Here is a 19,707-nt window from a genome sequence, read left to right on the forward strand (position 1 = left end):
AGGTTTATGTGGGGACCAGGGGGGGAAATAATGACGCCCAAAATAGGTCCACATCCTATTCCCTGGAGCCTATGAATATTTTGCCCTGCCAGGTAAAAGGGACTCTGCAAATGTGATTAACTTAAGGATCCTGTGAGACAGAGACTATCCTGGGTTATTCGGGTGGGCTCAGTGTAATAGCAAGCGTTCTTCTAAGTGAAAGGAGGAGGCAGGAAAGTCAGAGAGGGAGATAGGAGGATGGAAGGGGCCACAAACTGAGGGATGCAGGCAAACTCTAGAAGCAGCTGGAAAAGATAAGGAAAGAGATTCACCCCAGAGCCTCCAGAAAAAAACGTAGCCCTGCCAATACCTTGACTTTAGCCTAGTGAGACCATTTTGGACTTTCTGACCACTCAGATGACAATCTCATCAATGTTACAGCTCATGCCATATCTGTTTACATATAAGCTGGTCTATTGATCTTGCTCTAAGAAGCACAGAGTTAAGTGCTTAACAAATGCTGAATCAAGGAAAGGACTAATGCATTTAAATAGTGCTCTTATCTTGCTAGAGCCACATAATCCTAATAAACACAAACTCCGTCACTTCTGCAGTCAAGAAACGACTAGGAATAACTCAAGACAAACATGGTGTGTGTTCACAAGAGCAAGACTGGACTATGAAGTTTTGTGACTGGATCTGAGACTGTCAACTAACCAGCTGCTCTGCCTTTGCGCTCTGATCCTGACTCCTGTCTTCCTCATGGAGTTTTCTTCATTCTGCTGTACCACAAATGTAAGCTTCTCCCATGATTTTGTCCCCCAAGGTTTTCTAACCTCTCTCCATGCTCCACCCCCACTCCAACCCCGCCCCCCGCCAGCCCCAAAGCTATCAGCCACTCCTCTCTTGAACCGTAACTCCATGCGATGTGATCTCCTGATCGAGGTCTCGTTCCCCCTTCTCTCCACAGCGCTGACCTACCAGACACTCGCGACTGCCCACTGGGTTTACCTCTCTGGGTGCCCTGCTAGTGAAACAAACTCAGTAAGTCTAAAAATTGCACTGAAGATATACAAAGGACACAGACACGAGCCCATTCTAGAGGAGCTCACAGATTACCCGGACAGACCCAGCAACAAGTAAATGGCGTACAATGTATGACATACCTACACGCAGAGCACAGTGAGGCTGGGGGAGTAACAACGGTTCTAAGTACTATGGAGAATCCTACTTAATGGGTAGGGACAGCCATCCAGGGAGACTCTCAGAGGAAGCAACTCCTCAGTGGAGGCATCTAAGCCTGAGAGCCCACCTATCTGTGACACCAAATATCTGACACGTTCTAACACCTTACTGACATCTCTCCACGGCTCTAGTATCCATCCTCTCCTTGCCATGCCTGGGGCCACCACCCGAATTCTGCCTCCTACAGCCTCTACCCACACTACAGTAACAGATTCCTGACGCCTGCCTTCCTGCGCTCATCCTCTTCTCAAACCAGTGCATCTGTCAACTGGTTGATCAGCTTGAAAGTATAGCCCTGACTATGGAACTTCTCTGCTCAAAAACTCACAATGGCTACCTGCTCCTTACCAGAGTAAGGACAGACTCCACAACCCAACACCAATGCCCCACTCCTCTGCAAGTTCCCTACTGGCCCCGTCCTCCAACATTCCTCACGCTTTTAGGGTTAGTCAAACTTAACTGTGTACCCTGAGGCATGTGTGAACTCTTCTGTTAAAAAGCCTCAGTATCTGAAACACATGAAGGATCAAGGTTTCCCAACTGGGCCAGAAAACAGCCAAAGAACTTTGGCTCTCTCACCTCAGATGAAAGGCTGAGTCAACATTTTGAATTTTTCACTTGAATTTCAAAGCATTTGGCAAAGTCAAACTTAAAACCTCACAATATCATCATTCCTACCAATTTTTCTTTTTGCCATTACACTCAATATTTTGGACTTACTTTTCTCAGCTAGTATTTGAATACCTTTTTGAAATTTACCTGGAAAAATAGTCGGAATCACTGAGGTTTTCAAAAATTATTATTACTGCATTTACAGAGGTTAAAGGAAATCACCAAAAGAAAATTCTTCTGTGGACCTGTGGTGGGGAGGGTGTGAGGGAGAGGATATGTATCCTTGGACGTAGGGAAGAATACCTAATTGCATTCATAATATCTAAATAGAGAAGACATTTTGGTGGATTATGACTGAATAGAAAGACTGCTGTTCTATATTTTCATGCTCCATTAATACCAACACTGTTTCATAGTTTATAAATAACCAGCAATAGGAAGGGGCCCTTTTGTTTACCTACTATGTGGTGAAAGAAAAGCACACTTGAAATGCTTAAGAATGTGTCATTTATGCTGAGAAATCCAGAAGACATACCTGTGGTTTCTCTATTCCTGAAAGAATGTCTTGCACCCTCTTTACTTCCAACTCATATTCTGCATGGAAAAAGAGAAAAAAAGAACGGTTAATACCAGTAGAAGGCAATGAGGTTGTCCAGTTCCTTCTCCAAGGCCTTTAACTAGAGCTACCATGAAGTCACTTGCCTGTTACCAGAAACTTTTGGTACCATGCACAGGATAATGAAAAATCGGGAATGGGAATGATGCCGGGGTGGGGATTTCACTGTGGCTGGGCTAACTTGCCACTATACCGGTCTACATATTCACAGAGTTGATGAGATTAACACTGAGTTCCATCTAACAATGCAGCAGGCAACAGAAAATAAAGGGTCCTAAGAAGAAGGGGGGGAGACTGGAGCAGCTAGAAGCTGAGAGCAACGAAGAGATGAGGTTGAAGAGACAGTGGCCAATTCATCCGGGGCTGTGAGTTCAGATTTTTTAGTTCAATTTTTATTCTAACTTCAATGGGCAGCCACTGAAGTGTTTATGTGGACGGACTGACATGGTCTTTTTTTTTTTTTTTTTTTAAGTCTGGAAAGAACTGTTTGGCTTTTCATGAATAATGGACATACAGAAGATGGGAGGGAATGCAGAAAGATCAGTTAGTACATTGCTGCGCTGGTCTGGGTGGAGGACAGAGCTCGCCTGGGCTGGGGATGGTAGCAAAGACAGGGAGAACAGAACTGGTTTTAGAGGTATAGGTGTTGAAGGATTGGGTATGATAAGCAAGGGTGAAGGAATGAAAAGAATCAATGATACTTCCCAGTTTTTGGCTTGATCAACTGGATGGATGACGATATCTTTAAGTAAGATGGGGAAATGGGGAGATTTTGCAGTGGGACAAGAACTGTTTTAGAAATCAAAGGGGAAAAGTGCTTGAAGTAGAGAGGATGGGGAGGGAAGAATGTGTATTTAAAAAGATAAATAAGAGACTTTAAACATAAGACTATGTTTTGTAGAGGAACCCCATGACTTTCACAACCTACTTGATGTAATCTAATTTTGAACTTACAGATTTATTTAACTGTTAAACCTAGTTTATGATGTAAATGCTAGAGTTACATGATTGCCAAGCGTATGTCACCCTCAAAGAGCTCAAGTCTAGTGGGGGAAAATGAAAGCAACAGGCAATTCCATGTGATAGGCTCTGGTATAGGTAACCCAAGAGAACATTCTAGAAGGCTCCCTGGGAACCAACATCTTGCTGACCTTGTAGACAAGCGGGCATTTGGAGGTGAAGAGGGAAGTGGAACTAGGGGGTGAGAGGAAAGGAGGCCCAGCTCTTCCCCCCGGGCTGTTCATACTCATCGCTCAGGTCTAATCTTGAAGAATCCCACCTCAACCCCACCCCCTGCCCAACCTCCAGTCATTCTCATATCCTACTTATTTCCTTTCTACTGATTACCAAAATCTAAAAATCCTCTTGTTTATGTGTTCCCTTGTTTATTACTTGTCTTTCCTGCTAAAATATACACTTCAGGAAGGCAATGATGCCACAGACTCAAAATAATTTCTTTTCCGTAAAGAATCAGATAATGAGTATTTTTGTTGTTTAATAAGTGAACCAAGCCTAAGTAAAGAATAATAAGACTTCAAGTTGGCACCACCCTAAACTTTAAAAGGATCAGTTCATTTTTTCCTATTGCATTCTATTTAGTAGAACGTGTTTACCTCTACTTTGGTGAGAAAAAGAAACGGGCTGGTGGCAATATAGGTGTTTAAATTACAACTGAAAGAAACTTCACATTCAAAAGACCAAATGACAACCTCGTTTATAACCATGTATTCATGTTAAGATGTAGATAATAATTTATACCTGTAAGTCAAACACGTACATACCCTCACACTTTATGGAAGCTCCTACTAAGAAAACTATAAATAATGTGAATCTGAGAAGCTGTCAGTAAAAAAACAAAATAAAATAAAATAAAATAAGCACAGTTGCACTAAATGAACTGGTTCAGTTGTTAAAGACAAAACTTTCTGAATCTCTGGTTATTCCAGAGTTTGTTGGACCCTGTGGTTACAAACACTCACATAAATAGCTACATTCATACAACTAGCTGAAGGAGGTCACTGCTTCCTTCTGCCCGCACTGACACAGGACGAGAAGCCCGGAGCCAGACACTATCCTTGAGGTAATGAAGGTTTAGACTAGAATGGAGATAATCACCTATTCAACAAAGAAGAGGGGAAGAACTAAAGAGCTCAGCAAAAGAAGAATCCTCAGGACTACGTACCAGATATAGGGCATGAAAGAAAGGAGTGAAAAGGCACGCTTTGTCCCACAAAAATGGAAAGCCCCTCCCCCTCGCCAGCTTTCAAACCCAGATGACAGGAGAAATGGTCAGGCTTTTGACAGAAAAAGGAAAAATGGGAAAGGAGGTTGGATGGGGGGCAGTGGGGGGGAGATCTGTTTAAAACAGAAAAGAGCAGGTTTCAGGTAAGAGCCAGAAATACAAGTGAAAGGTCCTGACTGGGATAAAAACAACTTCCAAAGGGAGGTCCGGACTGTCCCAGTCTGTCTGCGATTATAGCGAGGGAAGCCGACATTTCCTGAGCACCCAGGTACATGCTTGTCGAGGCACCATCCCCTGGCTCAGTTCTACAACATGCCATGCAAGATGGACCGTCTCCGCTCCACCTCATAGCAGTGGGCAGGGCCGAAGTCTATTTTGTGCGTCACGGTTTTCACCTTGGGGGCTGAGCTCTACACACGCAGGTGTCTTTGTCGACTGAGAAATGAAGAGGAGGAATGAAGGAGGGAACAGAGGCCCAGCCAGCAGACACCATCTCCCCGGGGCCACAGACTAGTGTGTGGCCCAAAAGCAAGTAGAACCTTGACTGTGTGGCGACAAACGAGTAGGGCTCTGGGGGTCACGAGGGAGAGCACGTAGAGAGAGAAGAGCTGAGGGTGGTAGGTGTTTGCACTGGGGTGCATGGAAACAAGAAGGTGGCAGCAGGAAACCGCCCCCCCCACCCCCCCCAGGTCCTACCAGAGGGCCTAGGTTGTTGGGCTTGTTTCTTTCTTTTTTTTTTTCCCCCATTTCCAAGAAAGCTGTCAAATAAATAGAGCAAAGGCCTTTGGATCTGGGGGAAGGTATGTGAGAAAAGGAAGAAAAAGTAGGCCATGAATGGAGCCAAATAAACAAAGGATTCTGAGAAGATCAAAAATAAAAAGGGCAGGGCAAGGGGAGGAAAGGTAGTGACGGGACAATCACTGGCCTATTATATCAGGAGAAATGCAGTTTCAAAGCCAGACCGGATTCTTTCTTTCTTTCAAGGGTCTAAATGGTGAATATGGAAAAAGAAGAGAAAAATGCATTCACACCACATTTACTGAACGCTTTTCCATTACTGCTGCCCCAGACTAAGAGGAGAGAGTAAATAAATGCCAGGCATACAATGTGCACACACAAGAGTGAAAATAAAATCCGTTGAACTGAGCTAAAGTGACAGTTACTTACCGCATGTAAAATAAACTCTCGCATGAAAGCTAGCAATCCGGTATGAAATGCCAAAATTCACAACTCTACCACCTAAATAACCGAGTTTACTCCGACCCTGGCCTACCTCTCCTGAAGCAAGATTTAACTCTGCCTCAGAGAAGTTTACGAATTACCTCCCTTTCCACGAAACAGCTTCAGAGCTCAGCTATCCAGGATATTCCAGAGTTTGGATCAAGCTTTCGCTTGCTTGCCCTTTCTTTTCCTCTGTGGCTCTGTCTCTCCCTTTCTTATGCTCACGCACACACATGCCATCTCATGAATAAGGACAAATACGGTTGCTAATGCTCTCACAAAAATTTATAAACAAAACCAGAAAGAACAGTTCTGGTGACCTGCCTTCAGGAATCTTTTTTTTTTTTTTTTTTTTAATATTTTATTTATTTGACAGAGAGAGACACAGCGAGAGAGAGGGAACACAAGCAGGGGGAGTGGGAGAGGGAGAAACAGGCCTCCCGCTGAGCAGAGAGCCCGATGTGGGGCTCGATCCCAGGACCCTGGAATCATGACCTGAGCCGAAGGCAGACGCTTAACGACGACTGAGCCACCCAGGCACCCCCAGGATATCTTTTATATCAAGTTAAAAAGAAAACTAGGTCTCGTTTGTTTCTGTTTTTACCTTCTTAAAGAATCTGGTGTGTGACAACTGAACAGCAAGCAGATTGTCCTAGAAGAGCGGGAATTAAAAAAAAAAAAAAAAAAAAAAGCCAGGTTCTGGCACAAGGTTGTAGGACGAGGTTCTTTTCATTATCAGGCCTGCCTTCTTCCCTCTGGTTTGCAGCAAGTCAACTAATCCAGAGGCAAATTTTAGAGGCCAACTTTGTATTTCTTTCTCCTCGAACTGAAGCTGCCCTGAACTAAGCCAACAGATTAAAATCATTTTCCACCTGCTTTTTGTTGCCACCATGGCTGACATGGATGGACATGACAACCCACCTTTCACATCACTACCTTCTTAATATTTGAAAGCCTTTTCCTTGCAGTGAAGACTGCTGATCAGTAGAGAAGGATCACAGGGTACTCGCTGACAGTGCTCCAAACAGAGAATGGGCATTTTGTTTCGCAGGTACAGACACCTTTGGGGACAGGTAATTTCTTAAAAAGGAGTGAAGAGGGAAGCCCCTGGTTTAAACACATCCCAATGAGCTGAGAACCACCCAATTTGCAAATGCCAAAAAAGGGGGAAGGGGGCTTCAGCTCAGTAACTTACATGTTTCTTCTCCCAAAAACAAATCTTCTCCCAAGAAAATAAAGCATTTTTTAGCAAAGGGAGAGTTAAAACAAAAATACACAAGCAAGCAAATACGTTTTTTTAAAAGAAAAAAAAAACCAAACCAAACAACAACAACCCACACACATAGAGGGAGTATGTGTCATGTGAAATTTAAACTTTCCACAAATAATGGTTTTCGTGTTTGCTCCAAAAAGAACCGTAGGTTCAGACTGTTTGAATAACTGTAAGGCCTAAACTAATTAAAATATCCCCCTTTATAAACACAATTTACTTCTTTGGTTTGCTTCACATTTTTTCCATCTTAGAAAAGGAATAGAGCTAGACACTTAGCTGCTAGCTATAGAATGTATTTATGGTTGTAACAGCCCCTTCATTCCAATGGAATGACATCAGCATTATTTCTCAGTAAACCTTCTGTCTAGTTCTCATCCGCATGGCTCATTTACAGATATGCCCGGCATAACATAATATGCTTTCTCAGATCTGCCAAAGAGCTGACTTAGCTACTATCTTTAATACATTATATATAATAAACTAGGGGCGTGGAAAATATGCAACTTCTGGTCATGCCCATTTTTGGGATAAGAGGCTTAAAACCACTAAATACTCAATAAAAGAACTAAATGAATGGAAATAAATACTTTTGGATGAAAAAGAAAAATATGACGCAATAGTGAGGAAGATTAAATATGCAATCACTGCCTACCAATGCTAACAAGAATGAATGGGGATGAGGTAAGACGGTTTAAGAATGCTTGCTGAATTGCTTTTCTAATTAAAAAAAAAAATCCGCTATCTTCATTACCTATGTGGAGAAAAAAGGATCAATAAATGCATACAAAAGTAGTATTAAATGCTTAAAGGACCTCCATTTAGTGATTATAATCTAGAGTTAATGGCATTAAAATCAAATATTAAAAATGTACAAAATCACAAGGAATACATTTACATAATCTAGGGACAATGCAGTTAATCCCCAAGGACAAATATTCCAGAAATACCTTCAGGTATCAATCATCCTGATGCTTAAAAATGCAAAGATCTCTCTAGCCATTTAGCTGGTTAAGTGGTTAGTTACTCTATTGGAAATTCTGAAAGATAGCCAAGGGAATACCAGACTCTTAGCACTAAAGAGAAAGCAGCAGGCAGGGGAACGTATGTTGTGGGAAGTTGCCTTCCAGTCTAGGAAAATATTTTCAAGGGAAATTGGGCTCCCAACAGATTCTGGAGCCTTAAGAGAAAGAGCAGAGGAGAGATGAATTCCTTTTGCAGGTGGAGTGCCCAGCTGGACAGGAGGGATGGCCAGAGAATGTAAATGGGATGGCGGGGAGGGGAGGGGGGGCTGATTTCCTCTGAGTTTTTGTTGGTATTTCTAGAACTGAGTAGAAAGAATGATTTTCTTTCCTGGCCCAAGATTTGAGTAAAATCCTACTGGGAATATTCACATTAATCCCCTCGTAGGCAAAAATGAACCACTTTGGACAAGAGTTACCTAACATTATGAGTAGGAAGAGGGACAACCCAGAAGTGCTAGGTCTGGGACTTGAATGAAAAGAGAAAGCACCAGATACAATCCCTTTGTTGACTCCCAGGTCAACTCAAAGTTTATCTCTCAACCACTTTCTTGGAATGCCAACTTAACTGGGTTGGTTCTAACTGAAATACCAGGAGATTCTATGTTCATTTCCGTCAAATTCCCAAAGAAAATTCTTGTTTACTTCACAAAATCCTATTTATACATGGAACTGGACAAACACAGCTAGTATTTTTAAGAACATCACATTAAACAGGGATGAAAACCCCTCAAAAATGGATGAAGTATCGCACAGATATGCTTGCCTGGCAAGCCTGACCTCCATCAGTCCTGCCCTTTCCCTCCCTCCGTGTGTCTGAGACCTCTCACTGGCTAGCTGAGCCCTAACCTGTGCCACATATAGCTCTTTTATTTTGGGGGAAGGCTCAACTCCATGATTATCCAACTAGAGCTGGTACCCTCCCTGGGTGTGTAACAGGAAGGCAATCGCTTAAACACAGGATAGACCGACTTACAAAGGTAATTAAAGTTTATACACTACTTTCTGCACTGGCATCTGTAAATGTTTCCACAAAATGTTTTTTCATTAAGACTTGGCATGTCATATTGAAAACTTCTCAAGTGGCTTTATTCAAAACTTTTGCAAGACTGTGTCAACTGACAGGCAGAATCCAGAGAGAACAATTTTTTAACACATTAAATCTGAAAGAGAATTTTAGTATTTATACCACCTATATGGCAAGTTTTGAACACTTTTTACACCTACATTTTCTTAACTGATGTCCCACATGACTAACATATACATTTGGGGATGAGGACGGATATTCAGTCAACCCAGTGAAGCTCATCAGCTGATATGGGGATCAAGTTCAGAGCTAACTTCGTGTGCTAGGGCTCCAAATAATTCCCCAGAGTTTTAGCATATGGAAAAGTCCTTACCACCTGTGGTACAACTGACCTCACCCAGGAAATCTGCAAAGGATATATGTGTAGGTACATATTCAAATGCATATTAGCCACCAGGCAGGTAATGTCCATGAGTAAAAGAAGGTGGACATATTAGGCAAAAGTGAAGGGTAAAGACTGTGGAAAACTGAAAAAGCCCTCCCCCTATTTAACAGGGGGAGCTGCTACGGCAATCAATTATTGCCAGGCAGGATCACTGGTCTAAGAGTTGACCGATATTGCCATTTTTCCAGAGAATCTAGAAATGGGAAAATTTTCATGAAATTGCCTGATTTGTACAAATATACATTATAAAACATTCTTAATCTATTGAAAAGTGAAGGAGTTAGTACTATGAACACCCATATGCCTTTCACCTAGACTGATCAATTGCTAACATTTTGCTATACTCGCATGCTCACATTTTCTCTCCACACACACACACACACACACACACACACACACACACACACACACACGCTGTTTTTGAGAACCACTTGAAAGGAAGTTGTTGATCTTATGACAAGATCTTAAGTTCACCCCAAAAGCTTCAGCATGTCTTTCCTAAGAACAAGGAACCTTCTCACACATAACCATGATAACATCACAACCAGATTTAACACTGATAGAATAGAATCTAATATACATCCCATATTCAGATTACCCCAATTGTTCCAATAATATCTTTAATGTTTTTCCTCCTAATCCAGGACCCAATCAAGGAACACATGTTGGATTCATCTGCCAGGTTTTGTTAGTCTCCTTTAATCCAGAACAGAAGTCCCCTATATTTTTTTGTCTCCCTAAAGATATTTTTGAAGAGTCTAGAACAGTTTTCTTATAGCATGTAGCACTATCTGAACTGTGTGACTATTTCCTCATAATTAGATTCAAATTTAAAACTTTTGGCAAGAATTTTATATAGATGTACTTCCCATCCATTCAATGAGGAAGCAGACATTACCAGCTGGAACCTTCTGGTGACGCTCTGCAGTGTGATCACCTGGTTACAGTGTTGTGTAACCTGTTTCTCCACAGTGAAAGCACATTCTCCTCCTTTCACCTGATGGTTAAACACTGATGATCTTTGCCAGAAGATTTTATTATATCAATAGTTGCAAGATGGTGATATATTCCTAATTCTATCATTCTTTCTATGTTTATTAGTTCTTTCTTAAAGTATCTACGAATTCATGGATTCTTTCTATTAAAAAAATTGTAATACTCCACTGCAATCCTTCTTTTCAATGCTAAAATTGTACCAAATGTAGCCAGTGGGAGGCCCTTCAAGCTGTTTTCTATGCCCCTTCGTCCACTTCCTTAAGACTTCTGTTTTGAACACCTGTTAAATATTTTGACTAAAGGTCACTTGGCCAATAGCACAAACATGTGCAAACTGCTGGTGAGAGATTTCAGTAGCATAAAGTAGAATTTATCCAAAATTTATCCAAATTATTCGGATTTGTGAAAAGCCACTATCAGCCAAGGATTTTCTTATTTAAAAGCAACTAGAAAGAAAAATAACATGTATATATTTCTGGTTTCTAAATCTTTTAGAAATTAAAGTTAAAACAAAGCAACCCAATAACCCAAGAGCCAGCCATCTTAAATGGCATTTTAAGACATAGCAAACTTGAAACAACCATCGAGTAAAAGAAGAAATGAAAATGAAAATAATAAATTATCTCAAAACCAATGAAACTGTAACACAACAAATCAAATATTATGGGCTGCAGCAAAAGCAGTTAAGAGAGGAAAGTTTATAGCAATAAACACATATATTAAGAATATAATATACATAAGTAAACAACTATTTATATATAGCTCTTTATATATAAATAATATAATAAATATAAACAACTTTCAACTCAAAAAACTAGAAAAAGAACAAACTAAACCCAAAGTTAGCAGAAAGAAGGAAATATTAAGGATCAGAGCAGAAATAAACGAAATAGAAATCAGAAAATAGAATCAACGGACCCAAGAGCTGGTTCTCCAAAAAAAGATCAACAAATTGACAAACCTTCAGCTAGACTAAGAAAAAAAGAGAAGACTCAAAATTAGAAATGGAAGAGAGATTACAAATGATGCTACAGAAATACACAGAATCATAGGAGATTACTATAAACAATTACCAACAATTTACATAACTGAGAAGGAATGGATACATTTCTATAAACATACAACATACCAAGACTGAATCGGGAAGGAACAGAAAATCTGAACAGACCAGTCACAAGAGATTAAATCAGTAACCAAAAAACTCCCAATGCAGAAAACTCCAGCACCAGATGACTTCACTGGAGAATTCTACACAACATTTAAAGAAGAATTAATACCAATCTTCCTCAAACTTATTCCAAGATACTGAAGAGGAGGGAACCCTTCCAAACTTACTCTATAAGGCCAGCATTACCTTAACACCAAAACCAGATAAAGATACTACAGGAAGGGCGCCTGGGTGGCTCAGTCGTTAAGTGTCTGCCTTCGGCTCAGGTCATGATCCCAGGGTCCTGGGATCGAGCCCCGCATCAGGCTCCCTGCTCAGCGGGAAGCCTGCTTCTCCCTCTCCCACTCCCCCTGCTTGTATTCCCTCTCTTGCTATCTCTCCCTCTCTCTATCAAAAATTAAGTAAAATCTTTAAAAAAAAAAAAAAAAAAGATACTACAGGAAAACCGCAGGCTGGTATCTCCAATAGAATATAGAGGCAAAAATTCTCAACAAAATATTAGCAAACCAAATTCAAGAACACATTAAAAGGATTATACACCCTGACCATGTGGGATTTATCACTGAGATTTAAGGATGGTTCAACATACACAAATCAATAAACATAATACATCATATCAATAAAATGAAAGATAAAAATTACACAATCATCTCAATAGCTGCAGAAAAAGCATTTGACAAAATACAATATCCTTTCATGACAAAAACCCTTAACAGACTGGGTATAGAAGGAACATACCTCAACCTAACAAAGGCCATACATACATACATAACAAACATACACAATGGAGACAAATTAGAAGTGTTTATTACTCAGCTCAGGAACAAAGCAAGGATGCCCACTCTCACCACTCCCATTCACTATAGTACTGGATGTCCAAACTAGAGCAATTAGGCAAGACAAAGAAATAAAAGGCATGCAAATTGAAATGGAAGAAGTAAAATTGTCATTATTTGCTGATGATATGATCCTACACACAGAAAATCCTGGACAATCAGTCAAAAACTATTAGAACTAATCAACAATTTCAGCAAAATGGCAGAATACAAAATCAAAATACAGAAATCAATTGCATTTGTTTACACTAACAGGAAGCATCTGAAAAAGAAATAAAACATTCCAATCATAGGAGCATCAAAAACAAAATACTTCGGAATAAGTCTGACCAAAGAAGTGAAAGATGTGTACAATGCAAACTATAAAATTTCGCTGAAAGAAATCAAGAGACACAAACAAAAGACATCCCATGTTTATGAATCAGAAGAATTGATATTGTTAAAATGGCCATACTACCCAAAGCCATCTATAGATCAACATAATCCCAAAGGCATTCTTCATAGAAAGAGACAAAACAATCCTAAAATTTGTGTGGAACCACAAAAGATCCCGAGCAGCTAAAACAATCCTGAGAAAAAAGAACAAAGCTGGAAGTATTACACTTCCAAATTTCAAACTATGCCACAAAACCATAGTAATAAAAACAGAATGGTACGGTCATAAAAACAGATACATTGGCCAGTGGAACAGATTAGAGAGCCCAGAATTAAGCTCATGGCCAACTATTATTTAACAAGGGAGACAAGAATACCCAGTGGAGAAAGGGTAGTCTTTTCAACAAATGATGCTGGGAAAACTGGAGAAACACAAGCAGAACAATGAAATTGGACCCCTATCTCCCACCAGTCAAAGATTAACTCAAAACGGGAGTAAATCTGGAAAGAAAAAAAAAAAAAAAAAAAAGCAAGGAGAATCAGACCTATAAATACAGAGAACAAACTGATAGTTGCCAGAGGGGTGGGGGGTTGGGCAAAATGGGTGAGAGGCAGTGTGAAATACAGGCTTCCAGTTATGGAATAAATCATGGGAATAAAAGGCACAGCACAAAGAACACTGAGTCAATGATATTCTAACAGTGATGTATAAGGACAGATAGTAGCTATACTTGTGAACATAGCATGATATCTAAACTTGTCCAATCACTATGTTGTACACCTGAAACTAATGTAACATTACATCAACTGTACTCAAAAATAAACAAACAAACAAACAAACAAACAATAGATCATACAGCTTCTAGCTGACTTCAGGTGCAGTGGATAGCATAATCGTCCCCAAAGATGTTTATGTGCTACTCCTTAGAGTGTGTGAACGTTAGGTTACGTGGTAAAGGAGAATTAAGGTGGCAGAAGAAATTAAGGTTCCCAATGACCAGATCTTAAAATAGGGAGATTATCCTAGATTATCCTGATGGGCCCAATGTAATCACAAGGGTCTTTAAAAAACTATAAATGATAAATTTATCTTGTTAAAAAAAAAACCTCAAAATGGATTGAAGGTCAAAACATAAGACATGATACCAAAAAACTATGAGAAGAAAACAGGGAAAAAGCTCACTGATACTGGTCTTGGAAATAATTTGGGGGGCATGACATCAAAAGCATAAACAACAAAAGAATAAAAACCAATAATTGGGACTACACAAAACTCAGAAGCTTTTGCAGACCAAAAGAAACAATTAACAAAATGAAAGACAACCTACGGAAGGAGAGAAATTTTTGCAAATTATATAACAAATAAGGGGTTAATATCCACAATATAAAAAGAACTTAGTCAACTCATAATAAAAATCCAATTAAAAAATAGGAAGAGCTACACAGACATTTCCCCAATGAGGACATGAAAATGGCCAACAGACACATGAAAATATGCTCAGCATCACTACTCCTCAGGTAAATGAAAATCAAAACCACAATGAACTATTACCTCACACCTGTTAGAACAGCTATCTTCAAGAAGACAAAAGACAACAGGTGCTGGCAAGGATGTGGTGAAAAGATTGTTGATGGGAAAGTAAATTGAGCCAACTACCATGGAAAACAATATGGAGATTCCTCAGAAAGTTAAAAAGAGATCTACCATATGATCCAGCAATTCCACTTCTGGGTATATACCCAAAGGAAATGAAAACAGGATTTTGAAGAGATATATGCACTCTCATGTTTATCGCAGCATTATTCACCAATAGCCAAGATACGAAAACAACCCAAATGCCCATCAACAGATGAACAGATAAAAAAGATGTGATGTATATACTCAATGTAGTATTATTCAGTCACGAGAAAGAAAGACATCATCCCTTTTGCAACAACATGGATGAACTCTGAGCACATTATGCTAAGCAAGGTAAGTCAGATAAAGACCAGTACTGTATGTCACTTACGTAGATTCTAAAAGTTAAACCTGGAAAAAAATGGAGTAAAATGGTGGTACGAGGGGATTGGGGAAAGGGGGGAGTGGAAGGGGAAGAGAGTGGTTGAGGAGATAAAAGTGATGGTATTTAAGGGTACAAACTTCCAATGAATAGTAGTAAATAAGCCACAGCGATCCAATGCACAGTATAATGAATATAGACAATAATATGTACTATAATTGGGGGATAAATGTCACTATATTGGCAATTGTATTACAAAAGATAAATGTATCAAAGTCACACACTATACACTTTAAACTAACACAATGTAACCACCAAATTCATATATAAAAAAAGACATAATCCAGATTAAACATAAATCTTGTCAAACCATTAACCAATTTAGCAGGTTATAAATTCCATGGAAAATGACTGTATAGTCCCTGACCGAAATAAACCTAGGAAAGCAGAAACTAACACCCTACAGTGAACTTGAACTCTAGAAAGTCAAGTGAGTCATGGTAAACTTTAAGTAGAAAAACACTGAACACATTTGGCTCTTCTTTGACTGTACAATTTCTGCTCTCAATTTAATCTGGCCATGTTTCATTTCTTGTTCTTCCTAATCAACATTTCCCTTTATAAAACAGATAATCAAAAGAGACAGCACCATCTGCCCCAGTTCAGAAAAGAAAATGGACTGTATCCTAAATGCATGGCACTGAGGAATAAACTAAAATGGAAAGTTAGATTAGGCAGACAGCGTCTACATGGAGGATGCTATCAGAGATTTTTCTCCGAGACTGTGACCACTCTTTGACGACCAGAAGCCCTCTACTCCGAAGGTTTTATGATTTCACTCTCTAAAACATCTATGACAGAGCAGATCTCTCACAAATCCAAACTCAACATGAAAGAAGTTGTCTGTTGCTTTCGAGCAAACGATACTCTATACCCAAATCACACGCACTGATCTTGCTGTCTCACTCTAAGTCTTTCATAAAATTAAATCATATGGAACAGTTTCTGTACAAAATAAAGGACTCTTTTAAGCTATGCAGCTGGTGACTCTGTTTTCAAATGGACCACCCTAGTTATTCAAAACAGGGTAGTCATAGGCCTTAATACACAGGCCTTTTACATGTACATTAAAAATTCAGTCAAAAGGTCTGAGAACTGCAATATTACATTTATGTCCCAAACTAGCTCTACACGTGGCACACCTTACCAGCCACATTTTAATGTCTACAGATGATAAATTGTGCTCACCTGATCTCCATCTCCTAACAGCTAAGGTGTACAATCCCTGGATCACGGTGAGCTCATCAGGTCTGAGGAAAACCCATCAGCAAAAGCAGCCATTTCATTTGGGTCATAGAGCAAACTAGACAATAAGTAAAAATGCACAAGAAGAAAATATAAAAGACAGCACAGAAGAAAAAAATTGAAGATATGGGCAAAGCGGGGGGGGGAGGGGAGGGCACCAAAAAGAATGAATGACAGAGATAAAGAGATCCACAATATGGCTCTTGGCAAAAACATTAAACTGACAATTTCTCATCTAGGTAACTGATTTTAAAATAATCTCCTAGAGGGGCACCTGTGTGGCTCAGTCATTAAGCATCTGCCTTCGGACTGGGTCATGATCCCAGGGTCAGCAGGAAGCCTGCTTCTGCCTCTCCCACTCCCCCTGCTTATGTTCCCTCTTTCGTTGTGTCTCCCTCTGTCAGATAAATAAAATCTTAAATAATAATTTCCTAGAGATTATAATCATAAGGTTTCTATTATAAAACACCAAAATATAAAAGGCTTTTAAGTTACTCACAGATGGAAGAATATGCACATGAGTCTACCCCTACCCCTACCAGGAGGTCTAGCTCACTCCTCTCCTCCCTCATGCCTCTGCTAAGAGATTGTTGCCTTTATCACCCACCTGCACTGGTATTCTTTGTAGGATCTCCCCTAACATCCCCGTCTTCCTCTCCATAGTTAAGTTTATGTCCCAGTGCATGTTCCTGTTCACAGTAAACCCCTTCTGCCTCTATAAAAATGGGAAGGGTGAGCTTCATAAGTACAGCAATCAGGTCTGGGCCGTGTGTGATTGATTCTCCAGTGCCTAGCTCAGTGCCCGGCACAGCAACATTTACTGCACGTATGACTGAATACGGTCAGAGAAACACTACCTACAAATGCGCATACTATGCTTTTAATCTCTGCTTACTCTTTTAAGCACCAGGACAGACATCATGACGGGGACAGTTATAAGGGGAAGACACCTTGATAGCTCATGACATTATACTCAATAACATATTATGACCACACTGTGTCGAACACCTGTAGATAATCTGCACAGGAAACCAGTATGTACATACTAAATAAATTCAGTAAGAATCCTAAATTTGTTGTGGATTAGAAACATTTCCAAAACTAAAGCTAAGTCTGCCTGACAAAAAACTCAGTAAAGTCACTAAGCTTGCCATGATGATAAAAATGCAACTGAGTACTTTGCTAATCAAACAACGGAGAATTCTTGGATCTCACTCTGGACAGTATCCTGGAAAAGAACAGAGCATTTTTACCTACTAGGGGTAGCTTTTTAATTTGTTATGTACTAATCTGACTGCAGAAAATTAAAATCAGAATGCACAACATTGTTTTTAGTGGCTAAAATGCTTTGGTTTTGTTTAGTCAAGTTAGTTGTTTTCCAGCTTTCATGTTTGTGTTTGTGTGTGTGTGTGTGTGCGCGCGCGCACAAATCCTACATCTCTAAAGAACCATTTGAGATGACTCTATTATGCCTACTTAGCAATTAATTACTCAGCCAAAGAGGCAAGTTTGACCTGCAAAAGTATTTGCAAGTCTCCCTCTTTGCAATCTTAATGCATGCTTCCAATTGCCCGGACTACCCTTTCTCCTTTTGGCCTTGGAGTATGTGACCATCTGGTTGCCTTTCTTCCCACAATTAACAGTCCTCCGACTGCAATCCCAGTAAATGAAAAGCTCAGCAATTTCCATTAAGGAATCTCATTCTTTTTTTTTTTTTTTTAAGATTTTATTTATTTATTTGACAGAGAGAGAGATGGCGAGAGAGGGAACACAAGCAGGGGGAGGGGGAGAGGGAGAAGCAGGCTTCCCGCCAAGCAGGGAGCCCGATGCAGGGCTCGATCCCAGGACCCTGGTACCATGACCTGAGCCTAAGGCAGAAGCTTAATGACTAAGCCACCCAGGCGCCCCAAGGGATCTCATTCCTTGCATTGCTCTCAATCCCAGGCCCAGAGAGTCCTTGGCTCCGCTGCAGGCTCCGTCTTTACCGGCTTACCACCTGTAGCAAGCCATCTAGCAATTAGATACTTGGAGTAAAATGGTGCCATTTGCTCAAACTTTAACTTCCAAATGAGAGTCTATTTATCCTTAGGCAAAAAATTTAGATTTCTTTGATGCTGTTGGCAATAAGCAATTCAACTCACTGAAACTTTCCCAATAAACTCCCAAACAAACCTCTACAACTAAGAGTCAAACAAAAAGATGTCCTAAGAGGTAAGAACCAGAATGGTGTGTGCACAAAAGTTCCATCTAATGCCTTCAGAGGAAAAGACATATCGTTTCATTTGCAAATTAACCATAAAGAATGAAAACACAAGTGAGTCTTAAATTTTAGGTTTTAAAAAAGGAAAGTATGCTATTTTTCTATCAATGTATCCATTAGAATAAAATTTTATTAAAATATTTTGAATGGCCAGAGCAATTCAAAGACTTATAAAGTGTAGTCTAAGAATATTCATTTATAATTAGATAGGCCTCTATACTGTATTGTTATCAGCTGAACTGTGTTCCCCCTCCAATTCATATATTGAAGTCCTAACCCCCAGGACCGCAGAAAGGGACTGTATTTGGAGACAGTGTCTTTGCAGGGGTAATTAAGTTAAAATAAGGTCATTGGGTGAGCCCAAACCCAGTATGACTAATGTCATAACTTGTAAGCTGAAGAAATTTGGACATAGGCACATACAACAGGAAGATGATAATGAAGACAGAGGAAGAAGATTGCCATCTACAAGCCAAGGACAGAGACCTGGAAAAGCTCCTTCCCTCACGGCCCTCAGAAAGAACCAACCCTGAAAACACTTTGATATTAGACATCTAGACTCTAGCACTGTGGGAAAATATCTGTTGGTTAAGCTGCCCAGTGTGTGGTGCTCTGTTATGGCAGCCCTAGGAATCTAACACATGTACCATATATTTGCAAATGTGATATTTGGTATTAGTACATCCATTTTCTACATATGGACCCTGCAAACTAGAGATTTTAAGAATTTGGTGACGATCACCCAGGCAAATCAAAAAGAACTCTGTCTTCTGATTCTCAGTCTATTTTTTCTTGGAGAACCTCCAAAACCTCCTCTCATCCTGCCATCCACTACATCCAAGGGGATTAAGAGAAGGGTGGGGAGAACAATTTTACTTATGACAGATAAACAAATCAGTCTGAAGGGATTGCTAGACTACTTGGTTCAGTACAAAATAATTACACTGAAAGTTAAAATGTGTTTATACTATGCTTCCATAAGAGGTCACATCCCAATTACAGAAGGCCAATTTGGAAGTCCAGAAAGAAACTACTGAAAATCATTTGTAAAGCTGATCCAAAAAAAACCCACTTCCTATGAAAATTCT

General features: G+C 39.9%; 1 protein-coding gene across 8 annotated transcripts in view; it reads right to left on the reverse strand.

The window, feature by feature from the left end:
* Positions 1 to 19,707, reverse strand: part of FNDC3B (fibronectin type III domain containing 3B) — a 336,800-nt gene that overhangs the window by 93,486 nt on the left and 223,607 nt on the right. For all 8 annotated transcript variants that reach the window (XM_078069227.1, XM_036075642.2, XM_036075643.2 and 5 more), the window contains one exon: positions 2,372 to 2,430. In XM_078069227.1, coding sequence (XP_077925353.1) covers positions 2,372 to 2,430 — 59 coding nt within the window. The remainder of the gene's footprint in view (positions 1 to 2,371; positions 2,431 to 19,707) is intronic.

This window comes from Halichoerus grypus, chromosome 1 (assembly GCF_964656455.1).
Source record: "Halichoerus grypus chromosome 1, mHalGry1.hap1.1, whole genome shotgun sequence".
Classification (NCBI taxonomy): Eukaryota; Metazoa; Chordata; class Mammalia; order Carnivora; family Phocidae; genus Halichoerus; species Halichoerus grypus.